The sequence below is a fragment of the Rhea pennata genome, chromosome 18 (assembly GCF_028389875.1).
Source record: "Rhea pennata isolate bPtePen1 chromosome 18, bPtePen1.pri, whole genome shotgun sequence".
NCBI classification, from domain to species: domain Eukaryota; kingdom Metazoa; phylum Chordata; class Aves; order Rheiformes; family Rheidae; genus Rhea; species Rhea pennata.
Genome location: NC_084680.1, coordinates 5935215 through 5954403, shown reverse-complemented (window position 1 = coordinate 5954403; position 19189 = coordinate 5935215). Strand labels below are relative to the sequence as shown.

Genomic DNA, 19189 nt, shown 5'->3' with positions numbered 1-19189 from the left:
AAACAAATACAGTAGCCAGAACATTATTGTTGGCTGCTCACTCGGGTTCCCGAACTGCCTCTCTCTAACATGAACCAGCTAGGTCCACTGCAGCAAAGTTTGCATATAACTGCTGGCCAACGCTGGCAGTGGGGGTGCTACGGCAAAGGAAAACAATCCCATTCCCTGTGCAGTTACCCCTGATGAGTGCAGCAATGGATCTTTTTTGTTTGTTTGTTTGGGGGGTTTTTTTGGACAGGAGTATTTCATTTGGGAGCAACTGGCATCCAAAAATCAAAAAGCAGAATATGTGCCACACATTGAGAGACCCTTAAAAACGTACTTTCTTATTATATTAGTGGATCTAACTCTCTGGACTCATTGTAGATTTTCTAGTTTGTCCAGAGAAAGCAGAGCTGGGCTTGTTATGATGGACTTGGTTACAACATCCCCTCTTTCCTCCCCTAAGTTGGTCCTAGGAATTTGCTTGGATGCAAAAAGCAGATAGCTAGTTAGAAAAAGCGCAAAACACACACACACACAAAAAAAAAAAAAAAAAAAAAAAACACAAAGAAAGCAACACAACAAACGTCCAAAGACCTGTAGCTTGATGAAGAGTTAGTTCTCCACCAGAAAAATACACTGGCTGAGATGTACAGAGATGCTTAGGCACTTGGGCAAAATTTCTCACAGGAAGAGAGACAAATAGGAAAAAAAAAAAACAGGCATATTTTTTCAACTAGCAAGAAGGAAAAAAATACAACACTCTGGTTTCAAGTGCTACAGCAGTAGACCTTAAATATCCCTCTTCTTAACCTCACCTCCCTGGAACAGCCCAAGTGCAAATCGAGTATGGTAACAACTTCCAGGAGATGTGAGACACCACAGGTGCCATCATGTTCTCCAAAGATTGCTTGCTAAGCTTTGCCTCTGGCTGAAACAAACAGCCGTGCAGTGGTTAATGTCAGCTCTGACCACATGATCCCATTCAGGAAAGGTCAAAAGAGTGATTTTTCATTTAAAAACATCTGTGGGTTTAAAGAACAAAACTTTCTCATGTGCAGAAAACCAGGGGTTTCCAGCTCTTTTATTTTCAGAGTTAAAATCATGTTTTTTGGTTTTGTTTAGGGTTATTTACCATGTAAACACACTGTACAAACCGCACGTAAGCCTCAGCACATAGCGCTTCCAAATGCAAGAAGAACTGGGGGTGCAAATCTCTCCCTCTCCCTCGGTCTCCTTTTCCCTTTTGAAGCTGCTCAGCTTTCTGCAGCGCTAGCTAGCCAGACACACAGTTGTTGTCCTTCACTATATGAAGACATACATATGCCTCAAATCCTTAGGGTATAAATCTGCTCTGGCCTGTCAACAGGCTTTAATTGGATACATCCAGGGAGACGATACATCAAGAAGAGACATTCCGAATGTAACAGCAAGAGGGAAGAATATGGTGGAGGTGCTCCTGAGCGTGGTGGGGGTGTGCGTGCCCATGCGATGGCATAGGAGGGCTAGCACGCACGTTTGCAGCACGTCAAAGCCTTTTGGTTTCGTATCTAACTACTCAGCCATACATTAGCACACGCTAATTAAAATTAAACCACCCTGCGGCTTGTTTTTCTTAATACCTGAAGGCATGGCTTGTGGTATGCAAATCCAAAAGTTCCCCTTTACTTCTCTGGGCTTTTCCAGCTGTCACTCTAAAACCGCTGACTAACGCAACTGCCGCCACATGAACAAATTCCTCTAAACGAGTTGGACCATCCAGTGAGACCCTGTCGAGCAGCAGCCAGTTGCTTCCTTTGGCACACGACCATTCACATCTGCATCCAAGCAAGGTTTTGTTGCAGGTGCCTGGGGAAGCCCGTTGCTTTCATCTAACCTCAGAGCAGCGGCTGGGTGATCCGATAAGCTTCAAACTTGAGTGGATTAAACCAAAGGATCACTCGGAGCATTTCCTCTTCAAATGTCCCAGGCTGGGGGGGAGTTCCCAGAAACTCCCAGCTGCTCCCGAAAGAAGTTACCGTGGGGATTAAAGCGCAAGCATCATCTGTGAGAGGAAGCTCAAGGCTTCTTCAGCCTCATTGTCTCCCCAGAGTAGTCTCTGAGAAGATGGAATGGGAGTGCAGAGGATGGAGGAACTCACAGCTGCTGGAGTCTCGGCCTTTCCCACCAGAAATAACTGCTGGGACGAAGTAAAATTTCCATAAAGTAGGGCCTTCCTTTTCCAGTAGGTAAAGGTCACAGAGTAAATACAGTGCAGTGCACCAGGAAAAGATCTGCTTTGCTAGAAGGCTAGATTTCCAAAGCTATTTAGATGGGGATAGGTAAAAAGAAGGCTCAAATGGAGTTTTCAAAAGCACTCAGGTTAGAAACCCAATGGCAGTTCGATGCTTAGGCACTTCTGTAAAACCTAAACTATGACCTTCACTGTTAAATGCCCAAATACCCTGAGATTTTTTTTTTTTAAGGAACCTTCAGTTAAACAGTACAAAAGTATCATTCAGTGTAGATGATGGACCCACCTTTCAACACACAAGTGTCGGCTGCAGCCTCAGATCTGTGCAGGGACAAGCAAGATGCAAACGCAGCTGAGTATGGGGCTCTGACTGGGAGTAAGAGCAAGCCATAGCTCACCTCCTTTGGGAACAAACTTGGCTCCAAAAATAAGTCACCTCTACTCTGTGCTTCAGCTTCTCCTGACAAATAGAGGACTCCTGTCTTAAACCAGAGCAGTGATGCAAGGGCTAATGAACAGAGGAGGGGAAAACAATGAGATACCTTCAGAGGAGGGGAAAACAATGAGATACCTTCTGCCCAAAGTGCTCAGCTTCCTGGTTTTGGTCCACTGACCAAAATGGCAGGCAGACCCTGGTATTTTCCTGAAATGAGGGCTTCTCCCAGCAAGCAGGTATATGCATACACAGATAATAGCATTGACCATGCAAGTAAGAGCTTCCTGGCATGTGCTAAATGTTTGCAGCCAGCCCTAAGGTCCTAAGTAGAAAACTGGGCCCACAGGGCTTCTGCTGACAGCAAAGACAGTTGGACCCATTTACCAGATGGGTGAACCACATCTACTTAACTCATTCACAACTGAAATGACTTCAGAAGATACTGACTCTCAAACTTTACACAAAGTATTTCCAAAAATGAGAACTAATTTGGGGGGTCTTCAACAGTGAGGGCTCCAACTGAGGCATCAGGATTCAGGAGAGACTTATAGCAGCTCAAGAGTTCATCCAAATAGTTCCTCTATTTTATTTATTTTTTTTTCTTTTTTTCAGTAGCTGTTTATTTGCAGGTGGGGACAGCAGGCTTGACTTGAGAGACTTTCTAATATGGTGTGCTTTCAGGACAGTACTGGGTAAGTACCATCCTCTAAAAATCATGCCTTTTAGAGACATCTCAAGACTAACACCCCAGAATTGAGTGGCATTCAAAATGAGAGGTCTCTTATGACAATGTGGGCTTAAATGCCTACAATACTCTGAACAAGTAGTGCAGACAATCCTTCATTTAAAAGAAAAAATAAATTCTCCACTGCTGGCATGAGAAAGTTTACTTTCAGGCTTAAAGAAATGATCGTGTGGTTTTGAGGATGGCATTCCGTTCTGCTGAAGAATAGCACCCTGCCTGTCTGTATATCTGTGGCTTTGTAGCTACATTACAAACTTGGAGAGTTCTGTTTACATATTTTACATGTTTTCTTGTGCAGAACATAAAACCAAATTACATAGTAAAGGCCATTATGGCTTCACTCTTGTACCCTTTTCCGTCCTCGCTTTCTGATCATTTGTTTTAATTCCATCAAAAGCAACTGACTGGGTATTTTTAACTTTGCTTGATTGACTAGCAATGCTTTAGGCAGGTTTATTCACAACTGCACAGGGAAATCATGCAAAAGCTGGTGAAACTATATGACGGGGGGGTTAGGGAGAAGACGACTGGGGCGGGGGTGGGATGGGAAATGCTGAGAACCCTTCATGCATGAACAATGCAGACGTGGCGATGCATTTATGCAAAATCGTTCTGCTCTGAATGGAGAGGGACCCAAGACAAACAATCCGGATGGGATGCAGGGGAGCTATCCCACGCTTACGGCTGGACATGCTCTGCATCTAAAGGGTTCGGAGCAGCAACAGCAGATGGAGAGACTGGCAGGTTGAGGGGCAAGGGCCGAGGAGGGGGGTCTCCTTTCAGACGAGTGCATGCTAACGAGCCCTGCGATTGTCACGGGGTCCTGTTTTCCATCTCAGTGATGACAGAGGGGGTTCCAAGCTGTTTTCCATTACAGTGTGTAATCTGGGTGGGTGGCTGGGTGTGCAGCAGATATGATCGTTAAATGATATGTTAGTTCCTAAAGAAGCACATAATCCTTATTATTATCCAAGATAGTATTCCCTCCTTGTCTGTCTTCTCCTTACCTCTAACAACAACAAACCACATGGAATTCTGCTCTCATTTTGTTAGTGGCAAATGTCTCCTGGTCCTAGGAAGATAGGACCAGTTTCCAGCACCTGAGGATTTTGGTTTGACCTTCATCTCTGAAAAGGTCAGACTGAACCTCTCTGAAAGAACTGGTGGTTGCTTTGCTCTCTGCATCATCCTTTGTTTCTTTTATCTATTTTCTGTACAGTACACAAAGGGAACACAGTGTACCAGCCCCGGGTACTCACTGTTCTGTTCCCCTTAGATGACTTGCATATGTGCTCTTGAAAAATTATTCTAAAAACTAGTGGGGGAGGGGAGTGGAAAGAAAAAAAATCCCTGGACTGTTTGGTAAAATTGCTTGGAATCTCCTGTGACATCTCATTGTGTTCTCTCTGTCTTCCCCTTACACAAATCAGCCAGAGGCTACAACATCAGCCATGGAGTCTGAAGGTTTACTCCTGCCAGGATCAAATGAGCACTGAAAGAAGTGGGGGATAGAGGAAAGACAGAGAGCAAACCACTGTTTGTCCTGAAGGGAACAGGCAGTCAAGTAATGGACAGCATCCCCTTTTCACCAGCCAGCTCTGGATTGCCTGTATGGGTAACCATATTTCTCAACCATCTCTCTGCAAGCCAGTCTTTTTTCATGCCCCTGTGTACTGAAATGCCATTTTTTTCATTTCATTTTGCTTCAGAGACCTCCTCAAAATACTGAGATATTTCTGAACAGGAGCCACAGTCCCGAGGTTAGCGTCCACCTCTGTACCATCCCCTGCCTGGGTGCCCTTCGTACAGCCCATATCTCAAAGGAGACAGTGCAGCAGGGAGACGGGGGAATAAAAACCAGTGGAATTCCCCAGTCAAACCACAGCAGAACTACGAACAAGATCACCTCCTCTGGCAGGGGTATTGCAAAATCCAGCTTTCCCAGTGAGACAGATGGGAAATAAGGTTTCTAAACATTAGAGTAAGGAGTCTGTGGAACAGTTTTCTAGTCATTTTGTACTGGCGACAAAAGCCAAACTGTGTTAGGATAAAGCCTGATTATTTCACAAACAGGATGATGTGAGGTGGCTGACAGCACTGAAATGCAGTGGATTTAATGACCACAGAATCCCTTCCAGGTTTCCCAGAAACCAAGCCCCAGCAGGACCTGAATGCAGTTTTCCTTTTTTTCAAGATATGAACATTTCTTTTTCAAGAATTTCTGAATTTTCCAGTCCTGGCTGGATGACTAGGGTCAATAACGCACAGAGCCTGCACCATCTCTGAGGAGGCCTGGTGTTTGATCCTCAAATGGTAGCTTTACCTTTCCAAGCTTTGGTTTCCCCATCTATTAAATGGAACAAAAATCTCTTTCTCCTAGTAGTGTGGCTGCGATAAGGCTTAATTAATCTGCATTCATTCGGAAGCTATGGAAAATATCATTACTTGAGCCAAGGATTCTTATGGGAAGGAATGTTCCTTCGAGATCCCCAGCCTGGATTTGCGTGACAGTCGGGGCCAGGCTTGCAAATGACTCAAACCTGCTTAAGGGAGGTCTGAGGGATCCTCTTGGAGCAGAGCCTCTGCAGTGCCCTGCTACCCCTGGCTCTGCAGCAGGAGAAGTGGAGAAGCCAGGAGGCTGGTGTGTCAGGACTGCCTCCTCGGAAGCCTTCAGGTGACACAGCAAACTGGCTGCTCTGTAGTATCTGGAGAAGGGCTGAAATAAGGATTAAGATTTGGGCTCCCTTGAACTAATTTTAGATTTGGAGCTTCTGTAAACTAAGCTGAAGCCTTCTGGAGTATCAGCCAGTACTGAAAATCTGCTCAGATGAGTACAGCAAACCTACATTCCTTTCACAACAGAATGTGCAGTGTCCAGTTCATCTTTTTCCAGAACTGGTCTCCAATCACTCATGGTTCCTCCATTAATGTTTTTTCTTAGTGGGATTCTGTTCTCATCCTCCAGAGATTAGTAGTTCAAAGCCTGGCTCTGCTATAAATAACAAAGACATTTGCAAAGCAAATCATCTTATTAAAAATGGGGATTTTTTTATCGCTCCAACCACAACAAAACTCTTACCGTTGAAGAGCAACAGGACTTGGCTGTGAGTTGGGAAGTTCAAAAAGGGCCACTTGCAGAGTCGATAGACAGACACCCTCCCTCTTCTCAGCAAGCTCACCCCAAAGGAAAGGAATGGCATCTCCATTAAAAGTTGCAGGTTTCCTCTTTCCTCCACTCCTGTTCAAGATTACTCTATTTGTTGGCTTTGCTTGATCTTCGGGGAATCACCTTCAGAGTTATATTTATTAGTCAAAATGAAACTGTGTGGCAGAGAACTTCAGCATCTTTCTCTTCAATTTTGTTACGGTATTTTCTTGCCAGCTTTGGAGCCCTTGCTCTGCCATGTTATTTATTTCATTATTCAGAGTATTTCCCCACTCCTGCCTTCCTTTTCTTGCAGGAAATTTCAGACATACTGCAATTCTAGACATTTTCCTACTGCAGAGGGAAGAATAGGCTTGTTGCAGTGAGTCTGGACGAGCGCAGTTATGGGAACTGCAACAGGGGCAGGAGGGGGCCTTTGTTTGTGGGAAGGACATAATAAAAATCCTCTTCCACAACCTCTTGTTGTTCCATTGGAGCCCCTGTGGGGTACTCAGCGGGAAAATAGGGTGTGTTAGTCTGGGAACAAAAATGAATCCTAAGGTCTGCAAGTAGCATCAGGAAAAAGTCCCTTTTTGATTAACTATGGCTGAACTGTGTCTTTTCCCCCTGTCTTTTACAGGGGAAAAACAGATACTAATGACATAAGGAGATAGATATATGGTGACTTGCTCTAATCGACTTCTGCACAACTGGGAGGAAATGCAAGGAAAGACGTGGCTATTAAGGGGCTGGCCCTCTAAATCGCCAGTGCAAACCTAGCTTCCCAGCTTTGTGCACACATTGCTCTAATGGGACTAAAACCAGCAGCTTTCTGAAAGTGCATCAATAGAGATGCAACTACTCTTTAGTCCTTTTTTATATTTCTCCATTATAAGCATTTAAAGGCTCAATCGGAACCCCCAAATGAATCCATTCTGCAAATCGGGAGTTACACCAGCAAGAGGTGAGGAGAAACGGTGTTTCCAGCCTCATGTGGTTACTCAGCACACACCAGCCCTGGCCTGCTCCGCTCTTCGAAACCATGGAGTTCCCATCTGAGGAGTGCCAAGGTAAACAACCCCTTCTGAAACCAACCTGTCTGAGGCTTCCTGCAAAGGCAGGTCTGTGTAGAACAGACACTTACGAAAAACATCAACAACAAAAAACAAAAACAAAGCCATCTTGCTTGTACAACCTACTCTAGAAAGAAAGGGAGACTAACAAACCGGCTAACGCACTCACGCAGTGCTAACTGGCAACGGAACTTGTGTGTGCAATGAGAACGCTGAGATTGAGCCCACAAAGGCCATTTCCAGACCCCGATCTGTCGAACCTTTCAGGAGGGCAACGTCTCTTCCTTTTCACACTGGCCTAGTTCACCCCACACGTTCCTTCTGAGCACTCTTCACTGGTGTGCCTTTCCCAGGGGGATTGTCCAAGTAGGCCACTAGTTGGCTTGTTAAACTCACGTGTTGTCACGCCCAGGTGACCTTAAGCTGCCAGCAGGACATATCCTACCCCCTCCTACCGGCAGTGAGAAAGCTGATCCTGGCCAGATCCAAACTAGTTGGAAAAGGAGTCTCTGGAGACTTCCAATGCAGAAAAAATTGCAACTATCCACAAAATAGATCAGAGTCCAAGCACCTCTTGTCTATTTATTTATGCTTACTGGATCTGCACTTTAGCTAGTATAAATCTTGCCTAGCACTACAGACTTTTTGTAGTCTTTGCCAGCTTACACCAGCTGATGACTTAATGCTAGCATCAATAATCTTTAGCACAAGAAAGGCCCTGAGAAGTAAACAGTGCTGCGGAAAACACCACACAACCGGTACATCAACAACTGATAATATTTCACACACAGTAGATAGCAGAGAGAGGCTGTTTACAAACTCGCAGCAAGAACAGTAGGGAGAAGAGCAGCCCAAGAGCGTGTAAAACCCTTGCTGCTGAATACATCATGCAGTCAAGAGCTGGTACCAAGCAGCATCTGCTTCAAGCATCTGCGGAGGACACCAGATTAGAAATCAAACTGTAAAAATACCCTGCACCGGTGCAAGTGTTTCTGAGCTGGTGTGATGTTGCTGACTGGTCCTCTTTGGCTTTAAATCTGATGCTGTCAGTACCAAGAATATTTCTTAATCAGCACTGAAGAGTGGCTGCCAGGAAAGTAGAAGTGGCTGTCTATCAGTCTTGCCTCTGCAGAAAGAGTGATTGTTTAAAGGGGGGCTGTTTGACCTTTGCATTTTTCAAATGTGTATCTCTTTGCCAAGACTGTGTCATTCTTCGTAAGCATTTTGTTGTTCAAAACAAATCTTATACTGTGAAGTCTTTTTTTTCCCTCTCTCAGTATGTTGCTATTCAGCAGTCTCATACTAACAAGTAACAAATCAGCATTTAAGATTCATCTCTAAACAATAAGCAAATGCATGCGTCCTACATCTGAAGAGCAACTAACCCTGTAGAAAGAGGCAGTGTCTTTGATGAATTGTCAGTAAACAGAGCAGAAAGAGCAAACAGGTGTGCGACAGGCAGTCTCAGAGGGAATCCTACAGTAACAAGCAAGTGTGCTCAGACTTCGGCTCATAACCCATCCTACAACACAAGCAAGTGTGTGCAGACAGATATTCCTAAGTAATACCACAATAGCAAGCAAACCTGTGATACCTAGCCCTTAGAAATAGCCTAGGCAAAACTATGACAGAAATGCAGCTGTAGAGAGAAATGGATCTTCAGATAGCTACAGATGAGAAACATTTTAAACCATGAAAGGCATACTTAAAATGCTTTAAAGCACCTTGAGTGTGCCAGGGCAATTATGAGAAATGCAGATGGCTAACAGTCAGCTTATGTATTCTGTATATTGCTGTGCACTGTACTCAAACGTATCTTTCATGGCATTCTTGATGAGAAGCCAACACAAATGCCACTCTGATTAATCAGGAAACTACCCAGCAACAACATGAAAGTTTGCACAACACCAGCAAGCACACAACCTACTCTGAAAGATATCTGGATGAGGAAAGGTGCCCCTTTCATCAATAGAAAAAAAAACCTAAGGCCCAATGATTGTGCAGATAATGAAGTCAAATGTTTACACATCAGTGGTCATTACATGCAGTGATTAGAGGAGATATCAGGTTAATTTTCATCTTGTCCAGTCCTCTGGTTAACAGATTGATGACCTGCTGCCCCACCTAAGCTCTCCAGAGTGACAAGTCAGGTGCTCTTTCACAAGCTCTGAAGCTGTCTTGTTCTTGGGGAAAACAAAGACTCTCTCAACATATATGACTGTAAAGGTCAATGAACCCCATGCACTCAAACTGGTGTAATAGGACCAGCTGAGCTAAAGCAAAAATTCCTTTTGCTGGAAGTAAATAGCATACTGTTATCTCTCCAGGGGCCAGCCCATAACAGAAGGCACGTTCCCATTCACTACACCACTCTGTGATATGCTAGTGTTCTGGCTATAAATACAGCAGCTTTTCTTTTCTCTCTCTCTCTTTTTTTTTTTTTTAATAAGGCTGTGACAACTTCATCTCATCTGGGTGCAACAAACATGCTTGAGTTGTGGTTACACAGCACGGTCTTTTGTTGTGTGTGCGCATGTTGTTGTTTTTTCCTCCATACAACTGTGTGTTACCTACCACACAGCACAGCTGTGTTTCCACCAGTGCATAAGGAGAAAATCAGAGCAGCTATCCATAGTGACTGTGTAGGAGACTGAGTGCCTTGGGGACAGGCACATAAAGAAGCACCTGAACTGCAAAAAGTAGGTTTTGGACTATTCTACAGCACAGAAAGTGCAAATAAGAAAGAAGTTACTAAGGCACCAATTCAGGGGAAAGTTCCTTTTACAGTGTGAAATAATAAATGAGACCATGACAAAAAGGCAATACTATGCTCAGGATTTTGTCTTGGTACTATGCCAACTAACCATGCTTTATGCTTTTAAAGCTGACCTGGTCATTAATTTGTTACAGGCTTGTGCAATGTGAACAAGGCCAAGTCTCTTGGATAAAGATGTTTTCTCTTGCAAGCCAACTGGAAATGCTTAGCATATACTATTCACAAAGAAATCTGCTTGTCAGATCTGTGACACTGCATTCCTCCCTTCACTGCCCACTCCAGACACCTTCCAGACAATTAGACTGGAAGAACGACTTCACTGCATCAAACCAAACGTCCATTTAGTCCAGTGGTCTGTCTCTACAGACAGACAACGGCCAATTCTGAAGGAGGAATATAAGAAGCAGTTCTCAGCTGCGATGCTACTTTTCTTGCTGTAGCCACTAAAAAACCACAGTAAGTAATGTGGGCTTTCCTGAGACAGAGGGTTACATCTGGACTGCTGCATCTGCATTGCGTACAGCTCTGTTTGCCAGGCATTCATCCAGTATCTTTTTGAACTGATTTGGATCTAATTCTCTCAGGGAGACAAAGGTAAAGGTATTGTAAACCGACCTATTTGTGTTGCAAAGAAGACATGTAAGAAGAGGGTGATATAACTAATGAATGGCTTTGGGAATGGTTGGAACCTTTCTCAGAATAAAACAATAGGGTGTTTTACAAAACTGGGCGGCAGAAAGTACAAAACTATTAAAGAAAAATACTCTTTTGTATTGTTCAATACTAGTTGTGAGAACTCACTGTCACAAGACAGCACCCCCATGACATGACCCTAGAGAGTGCTTGTCTAGTCTTTTAGGTGCTGTTAGTTGAGGTGACTCCCACACGTTATTGAATCAAGCAGGCCACAACTTAATCTAGTACAGAAGTTTCTAAATGGATGATAAAAACAGAATTTCACTCCATTGCTACTAACCAGTCTTACAAAGAGGAAAATTGCTGTAAGGAGCCTTCCTTATTGGAACTATGAAAGATAATATCACATATGAATGCTGAACATCAACTTGCGTTCATGAACATTGCTTACGGTTGGACTTCACTTTTCAGAGGGGGAAAAGGAATATTCCTTCCTTACCTGGGTTGCTGCTGGCTGACCAGTGACCACCCATCCTGGACACTGCTGGTCACTGTGATGTGAGACAGAAACATTGGAAGCCCACTGATCGAGGAAGCCTTTGGGAGTGTAAACCCCACAGTCTTTGATGCTGGTCATTTGCTCAAATTCCTCACATACTCCGTCCCCATCATGGAAATAGCATCTGCTGGGTTCATCTGCCATGAGAAACCAAAGAAGAGAAGTCACAAAGGAATTGCTACGTGTATATATGGCCAGCCTATTAAGACCTGGTAATAGCAGTGTATCTACTGGACCAGTTTCTTTGGGAGCAAACGTTTCGCATCACCCATGAGATAGCAAGGTGATCTTAAGAAAGCAAAAAAAAAAAAAAAAAAAAAAAAAAAAAAAAAAAAGAAAGAAAGAAAAAAAAGTCAATTTTTATATATTAAGTAAAAACCTCAACTAATTTCCTAAGCTTTTTTCTGCTTATTTTCAGCTATCTCCATCTGAAAGGATGGAGACAGAAGAAAGTAGAGATAGAAAATATATTGAGAGCCAATGTGGGTGCTAGCATAATTCTACTAATTTGGATGAAATAAAGCCAAAAGAGGGTCTGGTTTACAATGTTGCCCTTTTTGTTCTTAAGAGATATCTGCCAAATAACAACACTAACAACAACCGAGAATTTAGGGACAGAGAAAACAACCACGTTCACAGCCATAGTGACCAAGGGCCAAGAAGATCTGCTTATCTGAAGAGCAGATACAGTATGCGTAGTGTGAGTGTAAGCTTGCCACATACACACACAGCTTCAACCAGCATGACTCAGACTTGATCTGAAAGGATCAAAGGCAGCAGGAGAGTTTATTATCCTTGTCCATGTATTCTGTGGCTTCTCTAATGAGACTGCCAACAAAGATGCCAAATTTTTGAGGTTGTGTCTGTAACACTGGCCCATTAAAAACTGAACTGAGATCCATCTACTCTTTTCAAACAGACTGCATAGCAATAATGACTTTCAGTCATTAGAGTACTCTGTGAAATGGAAACCTTTGACCTGTTGGTATCCTATTTTGTATTGTATTATCATTGCCAGTCCCCAGAGGTATCCAGTTCTGACAGCCTGTTGTATTTTTGTCTAGCAAATAAGTCTGCTGAAAAAAAAGGTAGGAAATTAGCCAGGGCTGCTAGCTGGACTGATGGAAATGATCCCTAAGGAGAGTCCTGTCGGTAGCATTGGACTATCTCAAGCTAGGTGTCAGAAAATCCAACGGCTGCTCAATTTTGAGTCACTTCCAAACTACTAAATCCCCTGTTTATTTTTCCTCCTAGTTTACACAGTGAAATACCATCATGAGCCAGAATAAAATCAGTTTATTGCAATTCAATTATTTAATGACTTTCTCGTCTCTTCCTCTCTCTTCCTCCCAGTCCCCTGTGTAAAATTCCAGGTCCTTAAGAGAACGTGTGTTTGAAAGAATGGAGAAGTACCTCAGGAAAGAACGTCATTCTGGTTTCATTTCATCAGGACCTCTGTGGCCAACTTGTGTACGTGGATAAGCGTAGGGAATTGTGTATTTGCTGGGCCAGTACTCTAAGCTGGCAAAAATGAGCCAGCGTGAATCTGGAAGCTGTTCAGCAGTATGAGTGCAGCACTGTGTCTGAGCTAGTATTCCAGGGGTGGCCAAACTTCTTGACCCCACAAGTCACATCCTAAAATCTTCATATGGCTGGGAGCCACCAAACATATACCACACACTTTGAAGGGCTTGGAGGAGGAGTGGTTCAGAGACGCTTCACAGACAAAAGATGACAATGGCTCCCCAGGGTGTCCCATTACTCCGTGGTGGGAGGGGGCTAGGGTGGATGTGCAGATGGCCCCTAAGGCAACCCATCAGTGCTGGCCTCAGCAGTGTCACTGCTTTGCCTCCTCCCACAGTTGGATTGCCCAGCAGCTCTGATGCCAGCACAGCTCTGCTACCCGTCTTATGATATCAACCCAGCTGGGAATGCGTACTTAAACTGCTCATGAACCAACCATATGTGCCCTCAGAGCCACAGTTTGGCCATTCTTGTAATATACCTTGTTTCTCAGCAGGGCTTATTAACGCTGGCACAGTGCCACACCAATGTGGCTCATTCATCCCTGGAATAGAAATAGTTTGTGTCTGGTCAGCTCAAGTTAGGGGCAGAGTGAATGTGTAACTGTGATGGCCATGAAGACAAATTCTTGGGTCCCTCACCTCAGCCTTCTATATCTCATGCTCTGCTCATCAATCCTGCAGAGACGTAGCAAAGCGCAGAGACGTATCTCGGCCGTGTCTAAGAACCTCGCACATAGCAAGGCAGCTCAGAGTTTCTCTGTTTCAGAGTGCTATACCCCAATTTCTGAAAGTATGAGCAGAAATCTTTGAGAAATCTTTCAGCTCTAGAAAGACTTCTGGTCAGCAATCAAAAATCCTCAGAAACAAATTCCAAGTATATGAAAATATGTATTTTTGGAAAAAGAGTTTGCCATTTTAGGAAAAGAGGCTTATTTCTGTAAAAAGAAAAAAAATACCATATTAAAATGACTCAAACTTTGCTGATAAACACATGCACAGCCAGCTACATATTTACAGTGACACAACACTGGCAACCAAATCCATTCTGCAACACACCCATGTTGACAGAAACACTGAACACATGTATGCTCTCTATATGCAACCCTCATGCAAAAAACCCAGTGATACAAACATACAGCCAGAAACACAGAGCCCAATTTTACGTATATGCATTTAGAGAATATTCCCCTTGCCCTCCTGAAGCACAGACTTATTTTCACGATAGGCACTGAAGCACAACATTTATACAGGCAACGTACTCCTGCACTGGCTCCTAATGTTCCCTCTTAATGCGATGATAAACGTAATGGGCTTCTGATAAGATCATGTGTTTGGGATAAAAGAATATTCAAGACCTACTCCAATCAGATGACTTAATTCATACTCACATGGATGGGAAGGCAGCCTTTGAATAGCTGTGATCCTGGCCAGTGTGAGATTCTAACAGAGGCTAATTTGTTCCTGATTATGCTTAAGACCCCAATAAATCTGTCTGCTCAGAGTCTGCAAAACCCGAGGGAGGAACAGAATAGAGAGACTGAGATGTCAGAATTAAATGGAGACTGCCTAAATGATTAACAAAGTTGTACTGAACTGCACTGTCATGAGCCCTTCTGCAGTGCTAGAGTCCTAGAGAGTTGCTGTGCCCATCACAGAATGGTTTTGCTGGCTGAACGATACTGCTCATATAAGCCAAGAGAAGATTAGGAACACAGTTGCTTTTGGGTGCAATGAGAAATGATGGGGGGAAAGCGGCTTTACAACTGTAATTCTACTTTAAAATATGTAATTCCTACTCCTGGCAAGTTACTCAGAAGTGTGCAAAGTCACCCTTTGAAGGGACGGTTGGTTAGAAGAGGAAAGTACATTTATAGCCTATGAATTTTCTACTTGACATCAAAGAGAAGAACTTTTCCAGACCCTTCTCAACTCTTGATGAGGGGCTGAAGAGTGCATTCACCTGTGACAGCGAAATGTGGTGTTACACCAAGTGGGCTGCCAAAAAGAAGTAGAAGCTCTTATATCTGTAGGTACTGAGCACCAGCACCGACTCTGGATTCTTAACAAGTCTTGGATGCTTAGTATGTTAAGAAGTTACACTTTACATTTTCATGAGCAGAATGAAGAATTACCAGATTGTTCCTTCCTAAGATTTCCCTCACACAATAAAAATTAGCAGGGTTTCTCCCTTTCTAAAGTAGTGTAAACAGAACTCAGTCAAATCAGTAGAGTTCCAACAGCTCAAAGCTAGGGAGGGAAGAGCCAAGAAAGGTGTATTTCTAGCAAGCAGTAGCAAACATTCTTATTTCCAACCAGTGCAGGGTGTTTTTTCACCTTTGTCTAGCATTACATGAAATATGTCAAGGGCCTGAGTAATGTAAGTCATTTTTTGTCTCCAGAGAGGTCCACAGGCTATGAAAGAATGGGTGAGGGTCATGGTCATGTCCTACTGGTCACATATTGCCTAAGTCACAGGGGATTTCTCACTTCGAAACTGAAACCGATTTGAATAGGATATGAAGAAAGCGGATGTGAAGTAAATGACTTCATAAAATTAAAAAGGAATTGCCTGCAAATCCAGCTTAAATCTACAACAGTAAAGTGTGTGCAGGCATAGCACCCGGCAACAGGACACAGTCTCTGGAGGTTTTACAACAGGTGCTACAGGCTCCTGGGCTCAACTCTGGGAATATTCAAACAATTCCAGAAACTTTTTTCTGATGAAGCTCTTGGTGAAAGCCCTGGAATTATGGGGCCAGACCACTCTCCTCATCTTGTCCTTGCTTTCAGCTACTAGGAAAAGGAAATCTCCAGTTCAGTGAAGATTTCTGTGACATCTGGGAAATGCTGAATGCAACACGGCAGCTGTCAACCTGGAGAAAGGGGATTTGTTAAGGAATCAGATTGGCGAGACACGGCCTTTTTTTCCAAAACTTGCCAGCTGTAACTGGGCTTTCAAGATCCAGAAGAATCTTGGAGCTATTCTACACTGTACCAGAAAATGATGTGAACTCCATTGTCTCTTGCTTCTTAAGCTGCTCAAGCACAGGTGGAAAATGCAGCCTTTTGTATTCAAATATTCCCTTTACAGGGGTTCAGAAATGAAAGGATGCATAGAGTAAAGCAGATGACACAGAGAATACCTGGAAAGCACCTAACTTTGTAAAGACCATGTCTGGATGAACCTGTTCAAAGTGAGGCCAGACAAACTCCAGTGATACTAATGCAGTCTGGTACACATCAGGAAGCAGACGTGCAGGATAGATACTTATCTGTGACAGGCAGCCTTCCACCACATTAAAAAATAAATAAATAAATAAAGAGATCCAATTCATCGCATAGGGCACATCCTCAGATGTGGTTTTTAATGTCCAAGCGGAATGGTCAAAGTGCTGGGGACAGACACTCAGCACGGCTTCCTGTTTTCAGCTAGAATGCAGTGATTGGCATCAGCATAGCCTTCTTTTGTGCACTAACTACTATTTTTTTAAAGGCTAGACAAAAAAAGGAGTATTTTTAAGCTCAGCTGTTTATTTAGGGATGTTTCCAACTATAACAAGCCTCATGCCACATAACTATTTGTCCGAAAAAAAAAAAAGGGGGGGGACAAAAATGCAGAAGCATTGTCTCAGAGTAACAAATTCTTGGAACAGAGTGAGCTTCATATCTTAACCCCTGAAAGGTCTGTTCAAAGCTCCCGGGGAGGTAAGGGCCTGCAGGCCTTTCCAGACACTGCAAAGGCCAAATCACAGGCTCACTGAAGTCAGCAACTTCTACAGAAGCAGGACTTGACCACAGCGTCACTTAATCAGCACCTCCAGCTACAATGTTTATGCTCACTGAGGAGAAGATACACATCTAGGGGTTTCTATCACAAAAGTAACTCTGCTGAAGATCACTTGAATCTGGGAGACGAGGGATAGCAGAACCCGCACCATTTATTTCAATGGGAGTTTCACCTTTGGCTTCAGTGGGAACAGGGTGAATAACAAGGCCTCCTTCCGGGATACTTGCTAATCTCCTCTTTAATACTGAAGAAGCCAGAGACAGAGATATTTCCTGCTTAAGTAAAATACGAGAGTTATTTTTCTTCCTGGATATTCAGAGTTGAAAAGAGGAAAACCATTACACAGAAACTTGGACAGACCTTTCCAAATAACGTTGCATATCAATAAACTGTGACGTTTTTCTTCAATGAAATAAAACAGGCAACTTGGAAAAGAAGCAAATGAGGGTGTTGCAATCATCTACTGTGGAACATTCAGGGGCTAGCAAGAGGCTTTTTCCATACTATATGACAATCATGTCTGACTATCTCCTGAACTCAATAGGCCACTATAAGGCGTTTGTGGAGTACAGCTCCCCGGTAATTCAGCTACTTCTTAGAAACACATTCCTGGGCTTGTCCTTTGTCTAGTGTGACTCGGCTCATCGGTATGATATAGTGGTCAGAGCACAATAATTATGCAATTGATCTGCGTGCTGCAGACAGATAAAATTACAACTCCCTCACAGAGCCTGGGACTGAAACTTGATATTTCACCTCCAAGAACACAAGGCTTTGTCATTTAAGGCAAAGAATATTTTCGATATTTTTCATAGCTGGTAGTGGTAGTAAGACCTTATCTGCTCTGTGGCTAGCCAACAGGAGCCAGTATCACCTTCCTCCCCACTCTGCGCAACCAAGCATGTTATAAAAGCACTACAACATGTGTCCTCTTCCTACTTAATCTTGTTTTCCTCTGTGTATGTTTGGACAAATAAGAAAAGTGAAGCTGATAATATTTCAGTATTTCCCTGGCCCCATAGGACTTGCACGGATTTATTAACTAAACTTGGTGAACGTCAGACTGCAAGCTCTTGAGATTTCTACCATGTAGGGCAGCAACAACTTTGACCAAAAAAGGAATGACTAGAATCATAGAATCAGTAAGGTTGGAAGGGACCTCTGGAGATCATCTAGTCCAACCTCCAAGATACCTTTCCATGCCTTACAGGCATGGGAGGAACTCCTGAGGAAAAGAAAAAAAACAAGTGGTGCCATTCACTAAGATAGGCAAATCTCTTGTTTGTGTGTGCGGAGGGATGTTATTGCAAAGGCCGGTCTTGTGCTCAGCATCATCTTCTGATTATAGCATGCTACTGAGAAGCATGACTGGATATGGAAGACTTTTGCACCTTACTCTCTTCATGGGGCAAAAAGGCACAATATGCAAGGGAATAATTCTTCAGCTGGGCTCTCATAGCTGTGTAGTAAAGACTAAAGCTGGATTTAGCTGGGCTGAAGTCACTGGCCTAGGGAAAATTGTAGGCAAATGGTACCCCAGCCCCATTCTCCATTCCTTCATATTGTGCTGCCCAAGATGCCTGCTCTTTCTGCCTTTGTGGTTCAGCAGGCCCTAAGACTGCACTCACTAGTAATGATGATAGTCTCTGAAAATCAGTTTAAGAGACTTTACAACAACACTATTATTACTAACTTGCCAAATGAGTGCTTAGACATTTTGGAACATGTATCCACACTCCCATGAACTGCCGGAAACAGTCAACATCAAAGTATTTGCCTTAAGCTGAAGGATTCACACAAACATTATCTGAATAGCTCCAGTCAGTAAATTCATTGCTATTTGCTATGAAATTCTACTAAAGATTCCCAGCTTTATCAACAGCAATACTCTTTCCCAAGCTGCTTGGTCAATCCTTCACTCTTACTGATGTCCTGTGAGATGCTGAGTTCCTCTTGCAAGGTGGCTCAGTTTCTCACATGCAATTGTTCTACTGAAAACTCTTGGCAGGGTCAGCTAAGGCTTATTTACTATTCCTGAAAGAGGGCAAATCACCATTAGCTGCTGCGTGGGGCTGTGGTTTCAGCAGTTATGTGTTCCTGTGCAGGGGTACGAGAAGGGGAGGGGGAGAGGGATGGGAGCAAGGTGCGCTCTTAAAGCAGGCCTACAATGAATATGGATAGTCATCCATCAATTTATTTTAAGTATATTACTTCCCTGTCAAAAAAGGAAAAAAAAGGAAAAAAGGAAAAAGAAATGAAAGAAAAGACATAAAATTAGGTTTGTGTCACTC

General features: G+C 43.3%; 1 protein-coding gene across 1 annotated transcript in view; it reads right to left on the bottom strand.

Annotated features, from left to right (window-relative positions):
• The window catches only part of PAPPA (pappalysin 1), a 180977-nt gene that overhangs the window by 62437 nt on the left and 99351 nt on the right, over positions 1–19189 (bottom strand). The window contains exon 10 of the mRNA XM_062590886.1: positions 11526–11722. Within this exon, the coding sequence (XP_062446870.1) occupies positions 11526–11722 (197 nt within the window). The remainder of the gene's footprint in view (positions 1–11525; positions 11723–19189) is intronic.